Source organism: Sorex araneus, chromosome 3, assembly GCF_027595985.1.
Source record: "Sorex araneus isolate mSorAra2 chromosome 3, mSorAra2.pri, whole genome shotgun sequence".
NCBI classification, from domain to species: domain Eukaryota; kingdom Metazoa; phylum Chordata; class Mammalia; order Eulipotyphla; family Soricidae; genus Sorex; species Sorex araneus.
The window spans coordinates 202,791,660-202,806,011 of record NC_073304.1 but is presented as its reverse complement, the minus strand read 5'-3'; the positions used below and the strand labels follow the sequence as shown (position 1 = coordinate 202,806,011).

At 45.1% G+C, this 14,352-nt stretch overlaps 1 protein-coding gene across 2 annotated transcripts in view; it reads left to right on the top strand.

Annotated features, from left to right (window-relative positions):
* Positions 1–11,499, top strand: part of USP32 (ubiquitin specific peptidase 32) — a 188,838-nt gene extending 177,339 nt beyond the window's left edge. For both annotated transcript variants that reach the window (XM_055131187.1, XM_004608600.2), the window contains exons 30-34: positions 768–959; positions 4,357–4,642; positions 5,931–6,355; positions 8,122–8,214; positions 9,244–11,499. In XM_055131187.1, coding sequence (XP_054987162.1) covers positions 768–959; positions 4,357–4,642; positions 5,931–6,355; positions 8,122–8,214; positions 9,244–9,417 — 1,170 coding nt within the window. In that variant the 3' untranslated portion in view covers positions 9,418–11,499. The remainder of the gene's footprint in view (positions 1–767; positions 960–4,356; positions 4,643–5,930; positions 6,356–8,121; positions 8,215–9,243) is intronic.
* Positions 11,500–14,352: the final 2,853 nt, after the last annotated feature.

Genomic DNA, 14,352 nt, shown 5'->3' with positions numbered 1-14,352 from the left:
GGGGGTGGGGGAAGACCTATACCCATACCCAGCAATGCTCAAGAGTTACCCCTGGCTTTGCACTCGGGAATCACTCCTGGTGGAGCTCAGGGGACCATATGAGATGCTGGGGATCAAACATCAAACCTGAGGCAATGCAAGCAAACTACCTCTTTACTAACTCTCCAGCCCCACCCTTTTTATGTTTTTTCTTTGGTTTGGGAGCCAGACCCAATTGTGCTCTGGATTTACTCCTGGCTCTGTGTTCAGTGATCATTCACGGTAGTGGTGGGGGATTATAGGAGGTGCCAAGGATTGAACCAGGGTTGGCCCTGGAGCTATGTCTCAAACCCATCTTTACCCTTTCTTACTCAAATCTGCTGTCTGTTCAGCTGATGTTATTTCTCCTAATATCTATAACACTTTCTGCATACTAATATTGTGCATCTTTTATAGTTAAAAAATTATCTTAATATCCCTTCTTCGAGGACCAAGAACTCATGTGGAAGCTAATTCAGGATTTCAAATTTGTAAAATAAACAGACAGTCCTTGTTTGTATTTATATTGTGAAACATTTCAGAAATTTTTCAAGAAAAGCCATGGATATTATTGGTGTGATATTTTTGAATAAATTTGCACGTGCCATATTTGCTCTGAAACCTTTGTTGGGTTATATGTTCTTTTTCCTCACGTAGAGTTAAGAGAATGACAGGTAACAGCTTTGAAACTCATCCCCTTCTGCCTTCTCCCATCACTTCCCCGTTCCTCTTGTCCCCTCCACCTCCAGGTTATAGATGAGCACGAGAGTGTAGAACAGAGTCGGCGAGCTCAAGCTGAGCCCATCAACCTGGACAGCTGCCTACGAGCTTTCACCAGTGAGGAGGAGCTCGGGGAAAACGAAATGTACTATTGCTCCAAGTGTAAAACCCACTGCTTGGCGACGAAGAAGCTAGATCTCTGGAGGCTTCCTCCAGTCCTGGTATGTTTTAGCTCTACCTCTGAGACAACCAGAGTCTAGTGCTAAAAAGCCTTGAAGAAATAGAAGACTGTTATTTCAACAGCACTTAAAGCAATGCTTTGCATGCTGAAGCTGGTTTGATCCCTAGTGCCAAGTGATACCAGGAGCAACTCCAGAGCACTGAACTGAGAGTAGTCCCTAGCACCTCTGGGTATGCTCCAAAAAGAAAAAGAAAACTTTTTCCTCGGTGGAGAAGCTGGTTTTTTAGTTCTTGGGTTGCATTGATGTTCAGGGGTTACTCCTGGCTGTGCACTCAGGAATCACTCAAGGTGGTGCTTGGGGGACCATATGGGATGCCAGGGATCAACCTGGGTCAGGAACATGGGTCTCCAGCCCCTCCTTGTATATATTTTTAATGTTTACCTTCTTCCCACTATTCTGTGAGGCTGTGAGCATAGATTTTTCTTAGGAGAGTTCATAAGAAATATAGAGGGGCCAGAACAGTATTACAAGTGGATAGACCAGGTAGTACAGGGTTGCACATGTCTGACCCAGATTTAATCCCTGGAAGCCCAGATGGTCCCCTGAGCCTGCCAGAAGTGAGCCCTGAGCACCACTGGGTATGACCCAAAATAACAGAAAAAAAATAAATTAGTAACATTGATTAGCCACCCCCAGGAATGGGAACCAAGAAAAGGGAAGAGAAGGGGATGGAGAGTCTTAGAGGTAGTAGGTGGGAAGGGAGAGTTTTGAGTTTTATTATTTTTAAATTGAGGCATAATTAATGAGGAATTAAATGCATAGATCTTAAATGTCTAGTTTGATGAGTTTTAGTGGTTATTATATAATCATATAACTATCACAAAGTGTATTGTGGTGGGGCTGGAGTGATAGCACAGCGGGTAGGGCGTTTGCCTTGCACGCGGCCGACCCGGGTTCGAATCCCAGCGTCCCATATGGTCCCCTGAGCACGGCCAGGGGTGATTCCTGAGTGCAGAGCCAGGAGTAACCCCTGTGCATCGCCAGGTGTGACCCAAAAAGCAAAAAAAAAAAAAAAAAGTGTATTGTGGGGCAAAAATTGTTGTTCTTTTTTAAATGTTTTTGCTCTTGTCTTTGGGCCATACCCAGCAGTGCTTGGGACTCTCTCCTGGCTCTGTGCTCAGGAATCTCTCCTGCCTGGGCTCAAGGAACCATGTGGGGAGTATACCCTGGTTAGCTACGTGTAAGGCCTTACTCACTATACTGTCACTCTGGCTCCTAAAATTACAAAAAAAAAACAAAAAACACCTTTTTTAAAAGGGGCTAGAGCAATAGTACAGCAGAAAGGGTATGTGCCTTGCAACAGACAACCAGATTAAATTTCCCAGCACCCCATATGGTTCCCCAAGCCCCGCCAAGAGTGATTTCTGAGCTCAGAGCCAGGAGTATGCCCTGAACACCACCAGGTATGGCCTACAAAGTGAACACTTTTTTTTTCCCCCCAAATAGAAGCAGTCACACAAAGCTCTGTTGCTGCACTAGAAAGCATGGCCACACTGGGCTAGACTAGATTATGTATTTTTCTTGGAAAAGAAAAGAAATCAAAAAGGAGAAACAGGGGCTGGAGTGATAGCACAGCGGGTAGGGCATTTGCCTTGCACGCGGCCGACCTGGGTTCAAATCCCAGCATCCCATATGGTCCCCTGAGCACCGCCAGGGGTGATTCCTGAGTGCATGAGCCAGGAGTGACCCCTGTGCATTGCTGGGTGTGACCCAAAAAGCAAAAAAAAAAAAAAAAAGGAGAAACAAGCGGGACCAGAAAGATAGTACAGCAGGCAGGGCACTTGCTTTGCGTATGGCCAACAACTAGGGAGTTCCATCCCTAGTACCCAGGTGGTCCCCTGACCCCCACCAGGAGCACAGAGCCAGGAGTAAGCCCAGCACCCTGCTACACCCATCCCCACCCCCTATTAAAAGAGAGAAACAGAGTCTTATGCTCTTGAGGACAGTGCTACTCTGAAGCAGCCCAAAGGTAAGGTAAAGAGAAAGGGTGTGGGACTAGCACAGACCCTCCTGTTGGACCTGGCAAACACTCGGGCCTGAGATCTCACATGGTAAGAGAGCATATGCCTTGTGTTAGGTTTTTTTTTTAATATTTTAAAACGCTTTTTTTTCCTTCAAAATATTTAGTCATCTCCTGTCCTCATGGGTGATGTCTGTGACTAGATCTGCCGTGACTTTAGAGTTAGGTCACTGTATCACTGTCATCCCATTGTTCATCAATTTACTCTAGTGGGCATCAGTAACATCTCTATTACACTCAGCCCTGAGATTTTAGCAGCCTCTCCTTACTTGTCTTTCCCAACAATTGGAAGCTCTTTCAGGGTCAAGGGAATGAGACCTATCGTTACTGTTTTTGGCATATCGAATATGCCATGGGTAGCTTGCCAAGCTCTGCCGTGTGGGCAGAATACTATTGGTAGCTTGCTGGGCTCTCTGAGAGGTATGTATATATCTTTTACTGTATTTGGGATATGAATATGCCATGAGGAGCTTACAAGGCTCTCCCATGCAGGCAATAGACTCTTGGTAGTTTGTCAGGTTCTCCAAGAGGGAGAACAAGGTTATTAGATGTTGCATGGCCGCAGCCCGCTTCCAGAAGCTTGGTCTTATAATCTCTGGATGTTGGCCATTGGTGGGATTACACGGCACTGGGGGCAGTTTGTGGGTGTGGCTGCCAAGCTACTGGAAAATGGGGAGTCTGGGTGGAGGAGGCCCAGTCCCAATCCTAGCAGGCTTGGAGATCTCAGCCCCGAGTCCCACACACCTAGGTTCCTCTGCCAGTCCCTTCATGTGTGAGGCTCACCCGAACATGTGGAGAGTGGCCTTGAGCATGGCTGTGGCTGGGTTCCGGAGGTCTTCAACTGTCAAGGCTCTGCTCGGGGCAGGGAGGAAAACGCAACCCGTCCCCTCCAAGGAGCCCCGGTGAAGACAGGGGCCTAATTCTTCACTGAATTACGTCACAATTCCAAAAATGAGGAAAACGTAAATCAGGGCTCCTAAGAATCGGAAGGATCAGGGAGTTTGGAATGGACACAGACTGTGAAAGAAGGGGCAGTACTGTGTAAGGCACACATCCAAAGGTCAGTGGCCCCACAGGAACCATGTGATGTGACACCACATACAACACAGTAATTTGGGAGCAGACATGTCATGCTCCATATCCTTTCAACAGTTTATCTGGGCTACTTTTGGTCACAATTGCTACGGCCGTGGCCACTCCACACAGTGCTGGAGCTGGACCTGTGGCAAAGGGGACTGACTCAGCTCTGCCACTTGAGTCGCATCCTTGGCCCTTGGATTTTTTTTTTTCTTAATGTAAATTTTGAATCTTTAGAACCCTTTCAGCTCAATAATTTTTCCACTATTTCTTCTCTAGATCATTCACCTTAAACGTTTTCAGTTTGTAAATGGTCGATGGATAAAGTCACAGAAAATTGTTAAATTTCCTCGGGAGAGTTTTGACCCGAGTGCTTTTCTGGTACCAAGAGACCCAGCTCTCTGGCAGCGGAAGGCCCTCACCCTGCAGGGCGATGATGTCTCCGAGCCCAGGGCACCAGCGGGAACGAAGAAAGCGGACACACAGAGCCCAGCAGGGGGAGAGGGTGCTCTCCTGAGCAAGAGCCCATCCTCACTCAGTGCGAACTTCAGCAGCAGCCCGAAAGGTGAGGAGAACTCCAGGGGAGCTGTGGGAGACGCCCCTGGGGCCCCGGGGTGCATGTGTCCTTCTGTCTTCCCCTGTGAAGCAGCCTCTTCATGACATCTAGGAGCCTGTCTTGAATCAGACCAATCTGGGCTTTACTTTTGATATTTGTCCCTGGGCCATAACTGCTATGCTCAGAGCTTACTACTGGTTCTGCACTTTAGGGATCACTCTTGGCAGGGCTCAGGAGACGTTGTGGGGTGCTGGGAATTGAACCCAGACCTGCCACGTGCAAGGCAAGCTCCCTACCCACTAGACTATCACTCCAGCCCCAGACAGATCTAGAGTTTAACTGTGGGGCTTTCAGCAAGAGATACAACCTTCCCAATACATATTTTTATTTATTAACTGGAGGTAATACTGAGTTCTCAGAATGTGAGGATTTGCTATATCAAAAATGAAGTTCTTGGGGCCAGAAAGGTAATACAGTAGCTATGGAACTTTCCTTGCACATGGCCAGCCTGAGGTCAATCCCAGCACTGCATATGTGGTATCAGGGGAGGAGGTAGAGCTTCTCAGCATATAAACTGGAGCTCCTTTCTGGTTGTTTGTTTGGCTGTGGTTTGGGGGCCACACCCAGCTATGCTCAGGGCTTACTCCTGGCTCTGCACTCAGGGCAGGGATCACTCCTGGGACCATATGGGGTGCCAGGGATTGAACCAGGTCAACCACATGCAAGGCAAGTGCTCTGTTTACTGTACTGTCACTTCAGCCCCAGGACTACTATACAGGGTTGTCATGAAAAGTAAAGCTGATAGTTCTTAATACCATGCCAAGTGATAGTAAGTGCTTTTTGAATTTTTTTCTCTGTGTGGTGCCACAGATCTAACAAAAGACCTCACAAATGTTAACCTAATCTTAAAAGGAGAATATGTACTTATAAGACTCCCTAGTCTAACAGTATTAGTTTAAAATGATTCTGACCGCTTTTCTGGTTTTTTCTTAGTCATAATTATTTATATTTTCAGAATATTACTTCTTAGCTTTATAAAAGACTTGGCATTGAAGAAGACCAGCAAGTAACTTATTGTCTACATAATAAGAACTAAAAACTAGCCATGTGCCAGGGCTGTGGCTGCTTCCCAGGCGTGAGGCCCTGGGTTCTACAAAAAAAAAAAAATCATTAATATACTGTCAGGGTACTTCTGTCTTTACCGTGGTGTATGCACTTGGGCAGCTGGCTTCAAAGTTAGTGTTTGGTTGAGTGTTTAATTTGGATTTATGAATCTTTCCTTCTCTTCCTTTCACAGGTTCACCTTCTTCATCGAGAAAAAGTGGAACCAGCTGTCCCTCCAGTAAAAACAGCAGCCCAAATAGCAGCCCACGGACTTTAGGGAGGAGCAAAGGGAGGCTTCGTCTCCCCCAGATTGGCAGCAAAAATAAACTGTCGAATAGTAAGGAGAATTTGGATGCCAGCAAAGAGAACGGGGCTGGGCACGTGTATGAGCTAGCTGAAGCCTTGAGCCGAGGGCACATGCTGGGGGGCAGCCAACCCGAGCTGGTTACCCCGCAGGACCACGAAGTAGCTTTGGCCAATGGATTCCTTTATGAGCACGAGGCATGTAGCAATGGCTGTAGCAATGGTCAACTTGAAAACCACAGTGAAGAAGATAGCACTGATGACCAAAGAGAAGCCGCTCATGTGAAGCCTATTTATAACCTGTATGCAATTTCGGTGAGTGGCTGACGGTGTGGTTTTCAGAATGAGCTGCACTTTTTGGTGGTTTGTTAGTTTATCTTCATTCATTCATCATCACTTTCCGAGGGCCTGCTTATGTGCTCGTGTTTGAGCTTTGCGATAGACAATGTTCGCAGTAGATGATCTTGCCCTCTGAATAGCATCCAGAATGCGCACAGTGGAGGAGGCTGTCACATAATCATCATTACCGGAGTCGCAAGTTCAGGCTATTTATAAGTGTGTGTGCCTAAGGGATTTCTTGTTTCTAAATGGTAATTAAAACTATGACTGAAGAGCGTTTGAGATTTTAGTTTTTGGTTTTCATTTTTTTGATGGTGTCAGGGTCAGACTCAGGACTCAACACCTGTGAGGCCCAGCCTCACTGCTGAGCCCTGTCCCTGGCTCCGGATCTTTCAGATTTGGGAGTGAAGGGCTGGGAAGTTGTTTGAAGGTTGGTGTTTGGCCTTATTGTTGGTGCCCCAGATTACTCCTGGCTTTCTGGGGCTCCCTCCTAGCAGTGCTTAGGGAACCATACTGTGCCAGGGACCAAATCTGGGCCTCCTTCATGCTAAATGTGTGCTCACCCTTTGAGCTCTCTCTCTCTCTTCGAGCCCAATTTGGAGCTTTTGAATTTTGCTTTTTTTTTTTTCTGCAGTCAAAAATAGTTGCAAAGTATTCTTGTTTGCTTTTTGTTGTTGGGTCACACTGGTGGTTCCCAGGGGCTGCTCCTGACGCTGCTCAGAAATTGTTCCTGTTGGTGCTCAGAGGGACTCTGCCTCATCAGGGATTGAAGCCATGCCTCCAGCACACAAAGCAAAATATTCTTTCTTAACACTTAAGTGATCATTGTTTTCTTTTTTTTTCTTTATTTTTTAATTTTTTTGTAAGGTAGTTCACAATATTTGATTATATTTAATATTCAAACACCAATTCCACCGCCATTACACCTTCCTACCACCAAATTTCAGATGGTTCCATTCCAAACCCCAATCCCTGTCCGAAAGCACAACCAAAAGAATATATTTTGTCTGTTATGAAAAAAATGCTGAAAATGCTACAAAAAAAAATCTATAGAGGAGACAATGTGAAAATTGTTCTATTTTGGCAAGGGCCATTAAGGCATTCTTTAGGATATCAGGCATTCTTTAGGATATCACTAACATATTGTTAAAGGTTGAGTGATGTGAGCTTTTGTATATATATATATCTGAAAATATATATGCACATATATGTGTATATATATATATATGTATGATTTGTTGCCTACTATTTGAACCCCGTTGAATGTGGTGTGGTTCTCTATGGAAAATGGGTAGGGAGTGTGTTATGATGTGTTGTGCAGCCACAAATGCGGCCGTGTGGTCCAGAAGTACATTCACTCAAACATGAGGCTCGGCCCGAGTGTGTGAGAAGCAGCCTTAAGCGTGGTGGTGGTTGGGTTCTGGAGATTTTCAACTGCCGGGGCTGGGTCCCTTGGGGTGGGGAGGACTCTCACCCAGTAATCACTGTTTTCTTCAACTTTCTTTTTTTGGGGGGGGTCACATCCAGCGATGCTCAGAGGTTATTCCTGGCTCTGCACTCAGGAGTTGCTCCTGGAGGTGCTTGGGGGACCATATGGAATGCCGGGGATTGAACTCGGGTCGGCTGCTTATAAAGCAAACGCCATACCCGCTGTGCTATCACTCCGGCTCAATGTTTTCTTGGTCATGTCATTTGCCTATCTTTCAACTGTTAACATGCCTCCACTTTCTTCTTCCTTACAGTGCCATTCAGGAATTCTGGGCGGGGGCCACTATGTCACTTATGCCAAAAACCCAAACAGCAAGTGGTACTGTTATAATGACAGCAGCTGTAAGGTAAATATCTTCAGTCTTTGGATACATTGACTAACAGGTGGAGAAAAAAGGAAGAGATGTCACAGATTTGGGGGTCATTTGTTGAAAAAATGGACTTTCTCCTAGACTATCTCCTAGATATATACATACCGACAGTCTCAGGGAATCAAAGTGAGATACAGAGAGGGAATAGAAACAAGCAGTGAGAGGGAAAAGAAGGGATTGGTGAATGAAAGGAGCTAACTTACCCACAGTCAGAACTGATTCCCCAAAGCTCCGGAAATAATTGGGCCTTCATAGGACCAGGTAAGAGAGCCCAAGTACTAAGCTGATTGGGAAAATCAGGTGTGGGAATTTAAAAAGGTGACTCGGAAAGAGAGAGACAGACATAGAAAGATTGCACTCATCTATGGTATATAGAATAACAGAGTGGGAGATTAACACCCAAGAACTGTAGAAATAAGTACCAGGAGGTTGACCCCATGGCTTCGAGGCTGGCCTCACGTTCCAGGGAAAGGTCAACTCAGAGAAGCAATCACCAACTACATTGTAGTCGAAGGCCATGTGGGGGAAGGGAGTTGCGGGCTGAATGAGGGCTAGAGACTGAGCACAGCGGCCACTCAACACCTTTATTGCAAACCACAACAGCTAATTAGAGAGAGAAAACAGAAGGGAATGCCTTGCCACAGTGGCAGGGTGGGGTGGGGGGGAGATGGGATTGGGGAGGGTGGGAGGGACACTGGGTTTACGGGTGGTGGAGAATGGGCACTGGTGAAGGGATGGGTTCCCAAACTTTGTATGAGGGAAGTATAAGCACAAAAGTGTATAAATCTGTAACTGTACCCTCACGGTGATTCTCTAATTAAAAATAAATAAATTTAAAAAAAAAAAAAAAGATTCCTTGAAACAAGAATGAGGACACAAGCTGCCAGGACTTGAAAAAAAATAAATAAATAAAAAATAAAAAATTAAAAAATAAAAAGGTGACGCGGCCCTTCTCCGGCCAGGGTGGGAGCCATCGTACTGATAGGCCTTCTCTTGCCTGCTCAGGAACTTCACCCTGATGAAATCGACACCGACTCTGCCTACATCCTTTTCTATGAGCAGCAGGGGATCGACTATGCACAATTTCTGCCAAAGATCGATGGCAAGAAGATGGCAGACACGAGCAGCATGGATGAAGACTTTGAGTCCGATTATAAAAAATACTGTGTGTTACAGTAAGGTGGCCACTCGAGCTGCTAGACAGGCAGTGGGAAGGGAGGCCCCTCCCTGGAGCTGACATTTGGCAAAAGCATTGCTGGAAGGCAAGCTAAATGTAGTTATTTTATCCTGAGACCCTGAAGCACAAAATAAAAACCCTAATTAAAATAGCCGTTAACAGAACAGTAGTAATAATTTTGTTTGGAAGTGTGTCACGTAGGCTCTCTGGTAGAGAACTTTCAGGCAGGGCCCACCACTAGCCTGTAAGCAAAAGAATTTGGCACCAGCCCGCCCTGGGACCAAATGAGAACTGAATTGTGCTCGTCCAGATGTGAACAAACACGTAGTGAGTATAGAGTTTACCAGTAATCATAACAAAATACTAAGAGTTTCCTTGGCGTCAAAGTAAAACAAAAAAAATTGTAGTGTTGTCTGGGGACGACATGATATGCTACCTCCTTTTTCCTGAAGTTTTATTCCATTATATTGACAAGATGGAGAATGCAAGATCATGAAGGTGCGCAAAAGATGCCATGGCATGGACACAGATTTTTTTTAATTTATATTCTAAGCCTTACATCTCTCTTGCTTTTGTTTCTGTTGGTTTGTCTGTGAGACACAGCCGTTGGTGGCAGACGCACAGATACGGAAGACACTCAGAGCTGTGTGCCTTCCACCCCGGGGCCTCAGTCGGCACGTCCTGCAGAGAAAGAATCAAGCAAAACATCACTGGGAATCCAGCCCAAGTGGCCTTCCCCATAAAGGCTGTTCCTCAGAGGCTCTGTCAGGAAGTTTCCCAAATGTGCCCCCCGCCCAGTGTGCTAGGTTGTTGCCAATATTTGCACCGTCTTCACACGCACATTGCACAAATTACTGCTGAGAGGAAAAACGGCATCCAGGCTTGGCGCCTGTGCACAGTGCGTGATGAGTTACTCCTTTGGCTTTTGTTTTTGCACTTTAAAAAGAGAATACATACAAATGAACTTTTTAAAAAAACTTGTTCATATTTGATGGCTGTAAGGGCTATAAATTAACATAAATGGGGTCTTTCCCCGTCATGACAAATTTAAAAACAAAACACATCCCAAACATAGAAAGTGTAGAAGTATTTTTAATGAAATTGGTGGTTTAAAGAAGTAAGCTTATGAGTTTTTTGTTTGCGTGTCCATTTATTTTTGTTTGTTTGGTGTTTGTATTTTTTTCTTTTAACTTCACAGTAGTGATCATCAAAAGTTATGTTTCTTGCTCACTTCATTTTTTTCCCCCTCTGGTAATTCAAGACTGGAACAAAAATATAAATGTTATTTATTTCAGGCAGCAGCATTTTTTTCTTGTTGTTTTTAAATATATATGTACATACATATATATATATTTGAAGTAAATATTTCACTTTTTTCAGTCTTTTTTTTTTTTTTCATTTATTTGAACCCTGGGAAATGATTGTAGTTGTCAGATTCCATTAGCCTTCCTCTCTCTGAGATAGTAGGTACTAATGTGATTAAGTGTTAGGATTCAAATATCAGAGGCCAGTTACCAATCCAGTTCTCAGAACATTTAGAAGCATTGTCTGAAGTGGCTGCCTGAGCTGAAACCCAGTTCAGAAGACATGAAGTCAATAAGTGCAAGTAGGAAGGAGTGGTCTGAATGCTGTGATGTGACAAAGCTAGACAAAATGCAGGCTTTAGCATTTTATGATTTTTCAGGATGGAAAATCTATCCATTCCTACCTGGACAAGTCCCATGAAAAAGTGAAAAATTTTTAAATAATTTCTTTAAAGATGTTTTATTTAAGCAGGTAGCACAATCTACTAATGTTGTTTGATCTGTGTTTGTTATATTGGTTGTAATTAATTTTTTAATCCATGACTAGCAGAAAATTTATTAAATTAAATATTAACTACATTCACCTTGTAAATTACTGTATAAAACTTGTTGACAATGCACTGACTTTAGAAGGATGTTGATGTACATAGAGTGTAAATAAAATAGTGTTGATGTTCTGAAATATGAACTGTATAAAAAAAGTATTGGTAATTGTATATGGAGTGTACTTGTTTATCTGTAACTATTATCCAAACAAATTAAATACTGTGGATGCATATATGTACTGTTTTCTTTCTGTGCAAGTTAAACACAAAGAAGATCTCGGCCTTTCTCCCTGGTTCTGATTATGCAGTGATCACTGGTTCTGTTTATGCAGTGATTATGCAGTGATTACTCATCTCTGAAAATGTGAAAGCTGGAGGTTGTGGGGGGAAGTTGAGTAGAACAAGATACACGTAGTCTGATCAAATGAATTGATTTAACTGGGTTCAAATACCTGAATGGGACTGAAAGGGGAGGGGGTGAGGTGAGAAAGTGAAGGGAGGCTGACAGGGAGTGAAGATCTTACCCTCGTTTTCATGCAGATTGGTGGTCAGAACACCAAATTCTCCCCTGTATAACATATAAAATTATCTTCCAGGGAATGGGTACTAAGGAACCAGAGATGATCCTGATTGGCTCCTGGGGATCTCCACAAGGTGGTTTCACTGTAGGAAAGAGTTGGGGATTTAGAGCCAAGGGTCCTTCACCTTTGGTGCCTGTTTACCTATTAAACAAGAACACTTACCTTTCAGGCTTAATAAGTGAATGAAGTAAATAAATGCCTGGCCCTGTTTCTTAAATATTCAATGTTGGTGAAACTCAGCAGCATGAGATTCAATACTGTTGTGCAAAGAGGCATTTTTGTTTTTTTAATAACTGCTCACATTCTTCAAAAACAGGAACGCACATTAAAATGTACTTACTGGTAGGGGATGTGCCAGGCCCTAAATTCGCCCCCTAACACCCCATGCTTCCCAGCACTGATGAGCGTGGCCCTGGTGGTCCCAGCAGCGCATGACCAGGAAGGAAAAACATGGGGCCAAAACAAGAGGACAGCGCGTAAGGCACTTAAAGCCACTGACCTGGGTTCGATACCTGGCACCATATGTGGTCCCCATACCTGCCAGAAATAATCCCTGAGCAAAGATCCACACAGCTGGGTGTGGCTCAAAAACAACAACAACCAAAAAAGTTTAAGATGACTATGTGAAGTCAGTAGCTGTAGGAGCTTATTTACAAAAAGAACAGGGCCCGGAAATACATGCTGTGCCTGTGTCAACCCCAGGTTTTTTTTGTTTTGTTTTGTTTTGCAAAAGCAAAGGACCTTTATTGCTAGCTCCAAGTCTCATCCAAAGCAGTGGAGTCTTAACAAGGACCCCAACTCTAGTTTCAGAGGGCAGTCTATAGCATATGGTTCCATAAGCTACTCATTCTTTATGGTTAACAGAAGACAGTTTCTGGGGCTGGAGCAATAGCACAGCGGGTAGGGCGTTCGCTTTGCATGCAGCCACCTCGGGTTCGATTCCCAGCATCCCATATGGTCCCCCGAGCACTGCCAGGGGTAATTCCTGAGTGAACCCCAGGTTTAATTCCTGCCATCAGCCATTCTATCCCCAGCACCATGTGTGATTCCCCCAAGAACACACATGTGTGCCCCTCCCCAAAAAAAGTTCATTGAAAAACCAGGCTCAGCAATACCACAAGGATATCCAGCTCCTGCTGAGTATATGGTCACGAATTTTAAGTCCCTGGTTCCTTCCTGAAAGCTCTACTGTTGGAGCCTGGCAGCAAACTCTGCGGTCAGTGAGATCTGCAGCCCCACCAGCGATTTGCACCGTTCAACCAAAAGCACCATGGCCAGGAAATGCAACCTCCAGTGAGCACATGTCTGAGCACCACAGCGACCCCTAGTGAGCACCACCCCATAGCCTAGGTATAAGTGCTCCTGCAAGAACCACAGCGAAAGGAAGGAGTGCAAGCCCCACAACCTGATGTGTGACCACCAACAAATGCCAAAGCTAAAAATGTGCAAGCGTCATAGTCAGCTGTGAGCGCTAACTCCAGGCATCACTGCATCATTGGCCACAGTGAAGAGAAACGGGGAAATAAAAGAACGAGCAGAAAAACTACCCAGCAACTTATTTAAAATGAAGAACTCATTTAAAATGGACAGGTAGCCCAGAGGGCTGGAGTACAAGCATTGCATGCATGCATGAGGCCTAGGTTCACACCACATAATCCCTGAGTAACTTGGAGTACCCCCAAGCAGCACATGTGGCCGTCCCCCAATCCCCACCCCCCAAAAAGACTGCCTCTAGTTTTAGTCTGTCTCTGGCTTTATAAAAGGACGCTGATGGCCAGATATGCCTTGCAAGTTTACCAGAGTTCAATATCTGGTGTCCCCCACATGAAACTTGGAGTCAGCCTTGAGCACTGGGTGTGCCAAGCCCCCCACCAAAAACGGGGGGCAGGAGAGATAGTACGGCAGACAGGCACTTCTCTTATAGGTGGCTGATCCACTTTCCAGATCCATATGATCCACCCAAATCCCACTAGGAATCATCCCTGATCAGAGCCAGGAGCAAGCCTTGAGCATCACTGGGTGTGCCCTCCCCCCCAAAAAAGGGCCTTGGAAAGCCCAACTCAGGAAGATGGGGCCCCAATTTTGTTTCTAGTCTCAGACCCTGCAAGCAGCTTTCAGCCCTCTGACCCCCCACCTCTGGCCCAGGGGCCGATTCTCTTTGCATCCCTCCCATTTGGTGGCGTTGCTCACAGCATTTGCAGGAGACACTCTGGAATAGGAGGGGATAAATGACTTCCCATGTTTCCAATTTGGGGGCCACACAAGCAGTGCTTAAGGGCTCTTTCTGGCTCTGTGTTCACGAGTGACTCCTGGTGGTGCTGGGGGACCATATGCAGTGTCTGGGATTGAACGCAAAATGGGTGCCTTAACCTCTGTTCTAGCTCCCAGCCTCTCCCAACTACTTCGAATGGGAAGTAGAGAATTTCCAAGACTTGCTGCTAGAGCAATAATACAGCAGGGAGGGTGCTTGCCTTGCACGTGGCCAATGTAGGTTCTATCCCCAGCCT